This window comes from Mus pahari, chromosome 9 (assembly GCF_900095145.1).
Source record: "Mus pahari chromosome 9, PAHARI_EIJ_v1.1, whole genome shotgun sequence".
NCBI classification, from domain to species: domain Eukaryota; kingdom Metazoa; phylum Chordata; class Mammalia; order Rodentia; family Muridae; genus Mus; species Mus pahari.
Genome location: NC_034598.1, coordinates 48,651,391 through 48,664,568, shown reverse-complemented (window position 1 = coordinate 48,664,568; position 13,178 = coordinate 48,651,391). Strand labels below are relative to the sequence as shown.

Here is a 13,178-nt window from a genome sequence, read left to right as displayed (position 1 = left end):
ATATATATATATATATATATATATATATATATATATATTTTCATATATATATGAAACCCTTAACATATGACTCTTCTCAAAACTTTATTACAGATCTCAGAACATCATTACAGATGCTCACAACCATCTGTAATGGGATCTGATGCCCTCCTCTGGTGTGTATGTGTGTGTTTGCATGTGTGTTCACAGTGTGTTGTGACACATATGGAATCAGATGGTACTCTGTGGGAGTCGATTCTCTGCTTCTACCAGGCTTGGTAGCAGACACCTTTACCTGCCAAACCGTGTCCCCAACCTGGCTTTTGAGCTTCTTAGATGTGAACTCTGAGCCCATGTGACAGCACAGGGGTTTGAAGCGCTTTCTGCACTAGCCTAATTATCTAAGGTCACTCTCTGGAACCCACTGTGGAGAGGAGCCTCACAACCATGTGTGCTCCATGGTCCATGTGACTTGCACTTATACACACTCCCAGTTCTGGGCACACCTGTAATAAATGTAAAGTTCACCTGACTTGGGTACCATTCGTTGCTCATTGCTGAATGCCAGGTAGTATCTTCACAGGAACCAGGGAACCTTCTCAAAGAAATAAGGGACGTCTTTATATATGATGGGGGAGGTGAGGAGTTACTCTGGTTTTTGAAACAGGGCATGGTTATATATTCCAACTTAGCCTGGAACTTGGGGTCCTCCTGCCTCTCTTAGCATCCTAAGTGATGGGACTCCCCACCCCACCCCGCCATGATATTTATGAAACAGAGAACAGTGTCATTCTACCCCCCCACACAAAAGCTAGTCCTATGCCCAGGTGTAGCATTTGTGACTCAGGGGTCATACCTCATTGAATGGTCATGCCAGATCTCATAAAGAGAACTTGAGTCTACACAGAGAAATCTCAACCTCTCACAGGAGTTTCCCTTACTTTCCCTATGTGATTTGTTGTTGGGTCTTTTCTCTTTCCTTTTTAAAATATATTTAAAATATTTTTGTATGTGTGTGGGAGGGGGGGACATGCCATGTGTAGGTTTCTGAGGAGGTCCAAAGGAACTCTTGGATCCTCTGGAAGACTAGCAAGTTCTGTTAGCTGTCTTGCCAGCCCCCGTTTGTCTGTTTGTTTGAGAGTTTGGAGGGACTGTTCATTTGTTGGGACGAGGTCTTACTGTGTAGACCATGCTGGCATGGAACTTAAAGAGACCCCCCAAGTGCTGCCTCCCAAGTGCTGGGATTAGAGGCGTGCACCACCCTGCCTGGATTTTTTTTCTTACGTTTGCTTAGTGTGTTTGTGTGTGTGTGTGTGCGCGCATGCGCGTGCTCATGAATACACACACAGTGCATGGAACATATGGAACTCAGTAGTTTGCAGCCAGTTCTCTCCCTTTACCATGTAGATCCCAGGGGTCAGACTCACCTCAGGTTTGGTGGCAAGCACTTTGACCTGGGAGTCCCCTCTTCATTTGTTTTCTGAGGCAGCTCTTGCCATGTAGGGCAGGTGCTTACAAGACTTCCTCCTCAGCCTGTGAGCCACACACAGCCCTTGTACTCTCTCACTTCTGTTGTGGTTAGCGAGTCTCTGCCGTTGTCCCTATGCTGTGTCTGAGTCACTCATGAAGCCCTGTATACAGAACACATCTTTCCCCATAAGGCTCTGTGTGGTCGCCTGCCGGCAGGGCTCACCTTCCTCTGGCCTTACTTGGCAGTTACTGTGTGCGATCCTGCTGGCTCTGAGTGATGGACGGCCTTGTGTCGTCCTCTCCACTCCTTGAGTGTCCTGTAAGTCTCTTACTGTTACAGAACCTTCTGCTTGCTTATCTTGTCTCTCAACTCATTTCTACTGAGCACAGGAAGCAAGTCTTAGCCTGACATGAAAATGCTCTGCCCCAGAGAGACCTGTCCTTGATTGTGAGCCCTGGACCTCTGCTCTAGAGTCTGCTTGCAGGCTTCATTGGCTTCATAATTACTGGATCCGGGCTCTCAGCCCTTGCTAATTCCCTTGTGTCCCTTTTGCCCCTACTGTCCCTTCTAGGCTCCTCATTGTGAGCATGCCTTCTGCAACGCCTGCATCACTCAATGGTTCTCTCAGCAGCAGACGTGTCCGGTAGACCGTAGCGTTGTCACGGTTGCCCACCTGCGCCCAGTACCTCGGATCATGCGGAACATGTTGTCAAAGCTACAGATTGCCTGTGACAACGCTGTGTTTGGCTGCAGTGCTGTTGTCAGGCTTGACAACCTCATGTCCCACCTCAGTGACTGTGAGCACAACCCGAAGCGGCCTGTGACCTGTGAGCAGGGCTGTGGGTGAGATTCCTCCTTCCACTCCGTTCAGACATGGGCCTTCCTGGCTGCACTCCCGTAGGCAAGGAACACTCCTGACCTCCTTGGCTCCCTGCCCATGGCTCTCCACTTTCCAACTATGACCATTTTGCTCTCTTGTTAAAAGAAAGAGGACATCAGCCCAGTGGCCTCTGTTAGCGCTGAAGGTCGCAGCGCTTTACCTCTCCAGGCCAATAGACTCTGTCGGGCTGCCTGGACCAGTCTTGCACCTCTCGTGTTCCCTTGTGCCCTATTTTCTGTCTGTGAAGTGGGAAGTATTAAATTAAACACTGATCCTTTGAGCAGTGATGTAGGTCTCCTCATAAAGGAATGTATGCAGGTAGACGCCAACAGAGGAGCCTGAGAGACACACAGCAATTTCCCTCTTAATTCAGGATGGCTCCTAAGAGGAGGGCTGGCTCTTAAAGGCACAAGAGGAGACTCCGTGGCAGAGGCACTGGGCATGTGCTGCTAGCTCAGCTGGAATAGTGCTTTCCTAGTCTGCACAGCTGACTGTCTTGAGCACCATAGGAGCAGCCAGCATGGTGGTCACACCCATAATCCCAGCACTGGAAGGTGGAGGAAGGAGATCAGAAATTCAAAGTCATTCTTAACACAAGTTAGAGGACAGTCTGGGCTAAGTGGGACCTTGACTCAAGGCATTTATTGGTCCCCCCCCTCCCCAATGCTGTTTTATGGGTAAAAGTTCCATATAAGGGCAAAGAGCATGTTTGGAAAAATTGAAGAAAGGAAGTCCTAGAAAGATTGTTAGTAAGTTGCAGAAAGCTCACTCAGCAGTTTTCTGTCATAGAATAAGCCATGAGCTATAATGTCCCCTTGAATAGCCTGTTCTGCTCTTGTCTCATTCTGGACTGCAGCCTGGAGATGCCCAAAGATGAACTGCCAAACCACAATTGCATTAAGCACCTGCGCTCCGTGGTCCAGCAGCAGCAGACTCGAATCGCAGAGCTGGAGAAGACATCTGCTGAACACAAGCACCAGCTGGCAGAGCAGGTGGGGCCCAGGAGACCAGGGGGACATGTTTGCCTTGGTTAATGACCTCCTGCCCATCCCATATACCACAGCCTGTGTCCTGCTCTGTCTACAGTTTAGTAGAGAGTCAGTTGGACCTGTCTGCCCTCACTTCCCTTCATGCCAGTCAACCATTCAGTCATCTGACATGTGGAGTGCCGTCTTTTTTTGTTTGTTTTTTTGTTTTTCCGAGACAGGGTTTCTCTGTCTTGGAACTCACTCTGTAGACCAATCTGGCCTCGGATTCAGAAAGCCCCCTGCCTCTGCCTTCCAAGTGCTGGGATTAAAGGCGTGTGCCACCACTGCCCAGCATGGAGTGCCTTCTTCATGAAGCCATTTTGCTAGTCTTCCTGAAGAAGCTTGTAGTGTGCTGTTCCTCAGATCTCCCAAGCACCCTCATTCTCAGACCCACTGTTTGGCTTAAGAGTCCTCTCTGATTCTCTTTCCACCCAACAGAAGCGAGACATTCAGCTGCTGAAGGCATATATGCGAGCCATCCGCAGTGTCAACCCCAACCTTCAGAACCTGGAGGAGACAATCGAGTACAACGAGATCCTCGAGTAAGCGTCACTCAGGGTGTGGAGTCAAAGGGAGGGCGGGGCCAGAGAGAAGAGCGAGACCCTCAGCTCCAACCCAGGCTTCTTGTTCACTGGGGTAGATGGTGGGGGAGTCCTGGCTGAGGATGGAGCTTGTCTAGAGGTAGCTGGGGACCACCATGCACCAAGCATGTCCTGAGAGCTTAGGGGTACTCAGGAGCAAACGGAGGAGAGGGCAGAGTGTACGCCCAGGGAAGTCTATGAAATCCAGTAAAACCAAGCAAGTGAATGAGGGAAGTGTAAGACCATGTAAGACCCTTTCCATTTGGAGGCCTGTGTAGTTGGTAGACCAGACGGTGAGTGTGGGAGTAGAGAGGAATAGGCCCAAGGACCACAGTGTGGAAGACATTCCTTCCTTCAAGACAGTCTGGCAGTTGCTGTGTGGTAGGCACCATGCATGCATTGGGATTTCAAAGAATAACAGCCTAGACTCAGGGATTGAGTATGGTGAGTGATGTGACGTGAACAGCAGGCCCAACTAGAAGAGGATTTGGGTTTTCTGGACCAATGCTGGAAAGAAAGAAAGTGAGGTAGCCTGCAGAGTAGAGGTCATCTCTGAGGAGAAAGAGACAAAGCAGAGAAAGGCAGGCGCTGGAATGACCGTCCCAACCCCTCCACAGGTGGGTGAACTCCCTACAGCCTGCAAGAGTGACCCGCTGGGGAGGCATGATCTCCACTCCTGACGCTGTGCTTCAGGCTGTAATCAAGCGCTCCCTCGTGGAAAGTGGCTGCCCAGCCTCCATCGTCAACGAGCTGATTGAAAATGCCCATGAACGCAGCTGGCCCCAGGGTCTGGCCACACTAGAGACAAGACAGATGAACCGGCGCTACTATGAGAACTACGTGGCCAAGCGCATCCCTGGCAAGCAGGCTGTAGTGGTGATGGCCTGTGAGAACCAGCACATGGGGGACGACATGGTGCAGGAGCCAGGGCTCGTCATGATATTTGCGCATGGTGTGGAGGAGATATAAGAGCATAACTGGCTGTCAGGAAGAGGTAGAGTTGGAAAACCCATTGCTCCAGCAGCTGAGCCCTGACTTCTCCCACAGCCCTTATGTCACGGCTTGAACCTGAGCCACGTACTCCCTGCTTCTGGCACGAAGGACTTTGGGGCACTTAGCTCAGCCTTTCAGCGGAGAACCCAGATTCCTGCCTTTTGCTATATTCTTTCCCCTACAATGTCTGTAAATTTTCAGTCAGGGTGGAGAAATCCCCACTTCTGTATTTTCCTGACTAATATCCCTGGTTCCCAAATATTTTCAGAAAGCACAAAGAAATTTGTTTTCCCTAGAGGATCAGGGTGGAGTGAGGCATTTCTAATTGTCTATCTTTTCCAAAACCAGGGAATCCCAGCAGGCAGGCTTGCTGACTTCATACAGCATTGAGAACAGCTCTGAGGAGCAGCATCTAGCAGAAGGGCTAAGGGTGTGGCCCAAACCCTCTAACCAGTGAGGCCAGAGCCTGGGCCTCGCAGGCATCCCTGTCCAGGCCCCTGTGAAGGTGCAGGCCTTGCTGGGTGTGCAGGGTGGCCCCTGTGAGGGTGCGCAGGGTGGGTTGCCGACATGTCGTTGAACTCTTTCCTACACCTTTCATAATTAGGGAAGGGAAGGAAGGGGTGGGCATGAGAGCACTGGTGTTTGTCCACTCAGCAGGAAGCTGCTGTCCGGCTCTGCTGGTCCAGGATGGCACTTCCTCAAGAGGGGTGTCTGTTGCCTCCGTAGGCCCCTCTTCAGCCCTGGGATTGCAGTTAGCTTGATTTCCTTTGGCGTTGTTTGTTTATATTCCCGAGTCGCAAACCCCATCTGTTACCCAGTCTTGTTTGCGTAGGGTGGACTGGCGTGTCTGTCTCTGATCAGCCCAGCCACGTTGTTGGCAATTTAATTTATTTACTTTTTTTTTTAAGAAAGGAGAAAAGAAAAAAACATCAACAAAACTTTAAAACCTTTTTTTTGCCCTTTCTTTGACTGTTCCTATCCTGGGATTTGGGGTGGGTGGGGCTGGTAAGGTCTGTTTCATATGTTCCCTTTTCAGCACGAGCTCTGGTCTGATACCGCTCTGACCCTCCCCTCCATCACCCTGCAGGAGCTTTGGTTGTGGCAGTCCAGCATCGATGCCTGTGCCCCAGGCTGACTACACTGCCTCACTCAAGTCCGCCTGAGGACTTTGGGTCCATTTAAGGCTCTCGGGGTTGCTGCTGGGTTCCCCGTGCTGCGTTCCCCGCCTGGGTGGCCAGTAGAGTGAGCAAGGAGAAAGAGTGGTATGATTATTTTAAAAGCACAGGTGGAGTGTGGTTGGAGAGGGCAGAGGGCTCCCTTCACTGTGCACTAGCTTCTCTCGGGAGCTCCACTCCAGTCCAGCCTGCTCTTGGTCTCCGTGGTTGAGTCATGTGGCTCCTGTGGGGTTGGGATAGAAGGGTATAGCTTGAGGACCATAAGAAAGAGCTGGGTGTTCCAGCTCCAGGGCATTGTGCTCAGGAGTTTGAAAAAGGCTGCCATACTTAGTCGGGTTACTACATTTCTTTCTTTCTTCTTTTTTTGGTTTTTCGAGACAGGGTTTCTCTGTGTAGCCCTGGCTGTCCTGGAACTCACTCTGTAGACCAGGCTGGCCTCGAACTCAGAAATCCACCTGCCTCTGCCTCCCAAGTGCTGGGATTAAAGGCGTGCGCCACCACGCCCGGCTGCGTTTCTTTTTCCTCTTTGCTCCTGCCTGCCTTGCCAAGCCCACACTGTCTGTTCCTTACTCTGAGATGAACGATGGAGGAGGCTGAAGCTTCCGGGCCCTTTGCACCGGTATCTGCAGCTCTCCTGTGTGCTGTGTGCTTTACATGTGTTCACTGCACTAATAAATCTCTCACTCAACTCTAAATTCTTAGTCACCCCCTTATGAAGGATTCTTCCTTGCTTGGTAATGTACCTTCCACTGACCTCTGTCTTGAGAGAGTATCTGTCTGGAAATTGTATACACATTGCGCGCTTTGCATTCTGTGCTCTACTGCTCTAGTAAGCCTAACTGAATTCTCTTCAGAGTGTCCCTTTAGCCGGAATTCTGTTTTCCTAAATGTTCTTGCATTTGGAGGACACTACTGAAGACTTCAGCACCTCTTTCCAGCAAGTGGGAAGCTTCCGCCCCCTAGGGGCTCCTGATGATGTAGGGAGGAAACCTGAAACAGCTCTCCTGCTGCTCAGACCTTGACAAGGACTTCCTGGCTAGGGAGATGGCTCTAAGTGCACATGAGGGTGTGAGTTCAAATTCCCAACACCTGTCTAAAGAGCCGAGCATGGTCAAGAGATGACCCCTCATTGTGTGGGGCAGAGGTAGAAGGTCACTGGGGCTTGCTGGGCCCTATTTGAGCTCCAAGTTCAGTGATTGACAGTGTCTCAAAGAACATGGTAGAACATGCCTTTAATCCCAGTACTTGGGAGCCAGCAGACAGCAGGCAGATCTCAGAGAGGGGCCAGCAGGTTTAAAGGAATATGGCCTAGTAATAAAACAGGGCACCCAGCATCCTCTTCCAAACACCTTGAAAGCATGAGTATGCACATACATGTCCAACATGCTCACACATTTTTGCTGAACACTTTTTGTTACTACCTTATTCCTACTGTGAGAAACCACTGGGGTGGGTGTGTGGGTGTGTGTGTGCTCGAGTGTGTGTGCATGCATGCATGTGTGGCTTAAGATATTTATGTATGCCGGGCAGTGGTGGCGCACGCCTTTAATCCCAGCACTTGGGAGACAAAGGCAGGCAGATTTCTGAGTTCGAGGCCAGCCTGGTCTACAAAGTGAGTTCCAGGACAGCCAGGGCTATACAGAGAAACCCTGTCTTGAAAAACCAAAAAAAAAAGAAAAAAATATATATTAATGTTTTGCCTGTATTTCTGTCTGTGCACCACATGTATGTCTGTTGCCCACAGAGTCCAGATCTCCTATAGCTGGGGTCACAGAAGGCTGTAAGCCACCATGTTGGGTTTGAATCTAGGTGCTGTAGAACAGCCAGTGCTCATAACCACTGAGCCATCTCTCCAGCTCCAACTGTATATTGAATTTGTTGATCTTTATCATGCACGTACTGTAAATCTAATGGAACTCTCCTTATACTTAAGCTGAGGGAAAGGACATCCTTGTCTCTCTGAGTCTTCCCTGCGATGCACACTGTAGTTCTGGCACTCTGGAGATTGTTGAGTCAGAGGCCATTTGTTCTACGTAGTGAGTTCCAGACCAGCCTGGGCTTCGTACTGAGGCAGGGGGTTGGAGGGTATGAGAATGATTGGCAGTCACAGTGTGGAGCACTGGGAAGTGAGACATGAGCCTGTCAGAAATGCTGGGACCCTCTTTCCCCCTTGAATCAGTTTTTTGTTTTTGTTTTTTAAATTTTAATTTGTGTACCACGTAAATACATGCCTGGTGTTCAGCTGGTGTTACAGGCTGTGGTCCAGCTAGTCCAACAACGACTGTCTACCAATGGAAAGTCCAAGAATCCAGCAGTTGTTCAGTCCATGAGACTGGATGTGTCAGCCGGTTTTCAGTGTATGGTGGGATCCTGAAGGCAAAGGCTGTAATGGCAGTGAAGAAATGAACTTGCTGGCAAGAGCAAGCAAGCAAAGAGTGCGAGCTTCCTTCTTCCATGTCCTTTATATAGGCTACCTCCAGGAGATGTGGCCCAGATTAAAGGTGGGTCTTCCCACATCAAATGATTTAAGAAAAAAAATCCCTCACAGGTGTGTCCGACCTCTAATTCCAGATAGAGTCAAGCTGACAACCAAGATTAACCATTGTAAGTCAGATCAATACACAATCATGTTTTGCTTAATTTCCATATGAAAACAATAGCCAGCTCATTATTACGCCTAACATGATTAAACTATTTTCCATACAACGCCTTATAAATTCTAGGTCTGGAGAGTTGGCTCAGCAGTTAAGAGCACAGACTTTTCAGTGGTCCTGAGTTAAATTCCCAGCAACCACATGATGGCTCACAACCATCTGTAATGGGATCTGATGTCTTCTTCTAGTGAGTCTGAAGAGAGCAATGGTGTACTCATATTCATTAAATAAATAAATAATAAATTCTAATAAGTGTAGTGTCCCTTGAGGGACATTTCTCCTGGAAACTCAAATAGGAGAACCACTGACCACCTCATTGATGCTGCAGTAAATGATAAAGTGAGCGTGTGAAATGACACACCTTTAACCCCAGTACTTGCAGAAGCAGGCAGATCTTTGAGTTCAAAGCCAATCTGGTCCATGATAGCCAGGGCTACACAGAGAAACCCTTATCTGGAGAAGCACATTTAAAAACAAATAGAAAACACCAATATCTGTACAAACACATTGCCTTAATAAGGTTACCATTGATGAAACACCATGACTCAAGCAACTTGGGAAAGAAAAGGCCTATTTTGCTTATATTTCCATATCACTGTTCATCATCAGTGGAAATCAGGACAGGAACCTGGAGGCAGAGGCCATGGAGTGCTGCCTATTGGCTTGCTTCCCATGACTTGCTCAGCCTGTTTTCTTAAAGAACCCAGGGGTGGCCTCACCCACAAAAGGCTTGGTCCTCCCATATCAGTCTAAGAAAATGCCCTGCAGGCATTTTCTCAATGGAGGCTCCCTCAGCGCCAGTCCTGCTACCTTGTGTCAAGTTGACATAAAAGTAGCCAGCACACACATTCTTAACAAAATAGAACAGAAATTTGTCAATTATACTCCTCATTACTACAACTGGTCACTGTAGCCAAGGCTGGTACTCACTACCACCTACCTTGGCTACCCGTTCTGTGTTCCCTCTACCCTGAGTGAGCACTTCAGCAAGTCTTGATTCTTTCATGGAGGAGGGATTCATGTCTTTGTTCCTGATGGGTCTGTGCCCTTTGTCATCAGGCCTAGATTAGGCTGTTGTAAGTTTCCCATTGTCTTTAATACAGAACATGGTAGCACCAAGATATACCCTAAAAGATCTACTTCACTCCGGACATAATCTCTTTTCCCTCCATTGTGGAGAGGAAATCCAGGTTCTCCATGGTAATCAGGATCAATCAGCCCTTCTAACACTCCTGAGCCTGACAGCTTAAGGGCACCAGGTGCCCAAAGCGGCCAGGGGGAATTCTGGGGCATCCAATTCAATGGAATTTTTGTTGTGGCTCCTGCCATCTCTAAAAGCAAAACTTTAGTTCCAGTAGACCTTAAGGTCACAGGAATAGGAAACAAAACTTTTCCTCGTTTCCAGGAGTGATGAGAACTACTCCCTTTTCCACCCCTGATCCCTGGGCCAGTGGACCCTGGCAGTGGGAGAAACTGAACCATGGGTTGGAGGCTGATTCAAAGCATATACAGCCTTCTGGAGAAGTCTGTCTCAGACTGCTGTGATTTCATTGGCCATCCCATCTGTCTGACTAACTGCTTCAGGACTGTGGGAAACATGGTCTCAGTGGGTTCCATGACTGTGGGCCCAGGGTCACACTTCTCCAGCGGTGAAGTGAGTTCCTAGGTCATAAACGAAACTCTGGAATACCATGATGGTAAATAAGACATTCTGGAAGTCCGGCGATGGTGGTTTAGGCAAAAAGCATTATGTGCAGGAAAGAATAAGTATCTACTCCAGTAAGGACAAAGCATTGACCTTTCTGTGGAGGAAGAGGTCCAGGCTAGTCACCCTGCCACCAGGTTGCCTCTGGAGCCATGTCAGCTTTGGTGAGTGTCAGTGCATGTGGTGGAGCCCAGACAGAACCTCTCCCACCTCTGCTACCATGGCCTCCTTGTCATATGCCCAGTGAGCAATGACAGGGATGTCTGGGAGACAGGCTTCTGAAGTCACCTCTTTGGGTTTTTGTTTTTGTGTGTTTGTTTGAGACAAGTATCTTCACGTCCTTCACCCATTCGGAGAGGATATTTCAGGAGGCAAGGGTAGACAGATATCTGCTGAAGGGGAGAGCACTTCCTCAGGTGAGAGAAACCGTGAGAATCTGAGGCCTCAAAGTTCTCAGCCTCAATAGGGTCCTCCCACACACCTCCACCCCAAGTTACAGGATCCCAGTCCTTAACAAATTAATGCCCTTTAACTGCCAACACCCTCTGGAACTGGGGCTTTTATTTTTTATTTTTTGTAATTCAGCCAGTCGTATAATGAGTACTTCCTTTGATTTCCTGCAACTTGAACTCTGTGGCTGCTGGAGAGAAGATTGCCTTCCTTCTAGGGCACACTTAGAACCTTTGAGGCTGTTTATGCACACACGGAGCGGGTCAAGTTCATCGCTAAGTTCAGTGTTGCTCTTCACCGTATTCTGAGATGTTAGAATTTGGATAATTTTTTTTTTATCACAGAGTGCATTCTTTTCCTTTGCCAGTTTATTCAGAGATAAGGAGCAACCAACCAGAATCATCATTTTTCCCCCTCACAAATAGTCTAGGAGTTTTATATAGTCACCAAATCCATTGTCTCTCACAATGGGTGAATCAGGATAATCAAATCCACTTTTACCTTTGTCAAATAGTTCACACTGCAGGCTTTCATTACTCTCCCAGTTCCCAGGAAAGGCATCATCAGTGGGGGGTTTTCGGAAACGGTAGGTGTTGGCAAATTGGAAAGCCTATTCCAGATACCTAAGAAAATTCATCCTGGGCTGGTGAGATGGCTCAGTGGGTAAGAGTACCCGACTGCTCTTCCAAAGGTCCTGAGTTCAAATCCCAGCAACCACATGGTGGCTCATAACCATCTGTAACAAGACCTGACACCCTCTTCTGGAGTGTCTGAAGACAGCTATGTGTGTAATTACATATAATAAATAAAGCTTTAAAAAAAATAAAGAAATCTTTAAAAAAAAAAGAAAGAAAGAAAGAAAGAAAATTCATCCTTCTATTGCTCTAGAACCACTTCTGGTACCAAAATGTGTATTAGGGTTCTCTAGAGTGACAAAACTAATGGTGTGTGTGTGTGTGTGTTATATGTGTGTGTGTATATATATATAAAGAGGATTTTTTAAAAGAAGCTCACAGGCTATGGTCTGGCAAGTCCAGCAATGGCTGTCTACCAACAGAAGGTCCAGGAATCCAGCAGTTTACTTCACGAGTCTGCATGCCTTAGCTGGCCTTCTGTATACGCTGAAATCCTGAGGAAGCAGGCTCTAAGGCCTGTGAGGGAATGGGCTTGCCACTGAGAGGACTTCCTTCTTCCATGTTCTTTAGGCTGTCACAGGAAATGTGGCCCAGAATGAATCTCCTCTCCTTAAAAGATCTGGATCAAAGGTGGCTCTTCCCACCTCAGAAGATCCGGATTAAAAGTGAGTCTTCCCACCTCAAACATGTGCTCACAGCTGCTTTAGTTTTAGTTAATTACAGATTTGGTCACGTTGACAACCAACAAGGCACCATCACAGCTCTCTTATAACCCATACTGACATCATTGCTGTGCCAGAGCTGGGAAGATAGCTCAGCAGGTCAGCGCTCATACTGTTTCCTCATACTGTTTCTTCTGGAGTTTAGTTCCCAGTACTTGGAGTAGGCAACTCACAAACACCTGCAACAACAGCTTCATAGAATGTGTGTGACCCTCCTTCATTTAAATAATCCCCCTCTCCCTTAGTGAGGTGACCTTGAACTTGTGGTCTCCTGCCCTCTGGCTCCTGAGCTGAGATTACAGATGCCAGCCACCACCTGGTTTATTCAGACCTGGGGGATGGAACTGTCCTGTGTGATAGGCAAGTTGATTCCATCATCTGAGGTTTCCACCAGCTCCATAGAATTTGAGGAGAGTTGGGGAGTGGGACAAATACTCATCAGTCTAACCTAAAAAGTACTCAGTAGTATAAGGGAAGGTTCATGTGACAAAATGGTACCCGATTTAATAGAGATGAGTATGTAATTACAATAGGAGAGAATGTGCTAAGATCCAACAATAGATGGACAAAGGATCTGGGAATCAGGAAGGTTTTTTTGGGAAGTGTCCTTTGTACATCAGAGTGACTGAAATCTACACCTTGCATCCTGTTGCCTGCTGTTGCTTTACAACAGTGAAGTGCAGTCTTGCCCCTTGGTGGCTTTCAGTGCTGAGGACGGGATGTAGTCTCGCATATCAGGGCATTACATCAGCAAAGTTGAAAATAATTCTTTTTTTTTTTTTTTTTTTTGGTTTTTCGAGACAGGGTTTCTCTGTGTAGCCCTGGCTGTCCTGGAACTCAGTTTGTAGACCAGGCTGGCCTCGAACTCAGAGATCCACCTGCCTCAGCTTCCCGAGTGCTGGGAT

The 13,178-nt window shown here is 48.0% G+C and overlaps 1 protein-coding gene and 1 non-coding gene across 2 annotated transcripts in view; both read left to right on the top strand.

Annotated features, from left to right (window-relative positions):
• Window positions 1-5,873, top strand: part of Rnf41 (ring finger protein 41) — a 27,232-nt gene extending 21,359 nt beyond the window's left edge. The window contains exons 4-7 of the mRNA XM_021204771.1: window positions 2,022-2,293; window positions 3,187-3,322; window positions 3,797-3,900; window positions 4,557-5,873. Coding sequence (XP_021060430.1) covers window positions 2,022-2,293; window positions 3,187-3,322; window positions 3,797-3,900; window positions 4,557-4,908 — 864 coding nt within the window. The 3' untranslated portion in view covers window positions 4,909-5,873. The remainder of the gene's footprint in view (window positions 1-2,021; window positions 2,294-3,186; window positions 3,323-3,796; window positions 3,901-4,556) is intronic.
• LOC115064748 lies at window positions 2,621-2,751 on the top strand. Its single transcript, XR_003844572.1, has one exon.
• Window positions 5,874-13,178: the final 7,305 nt, after the last annotated feature.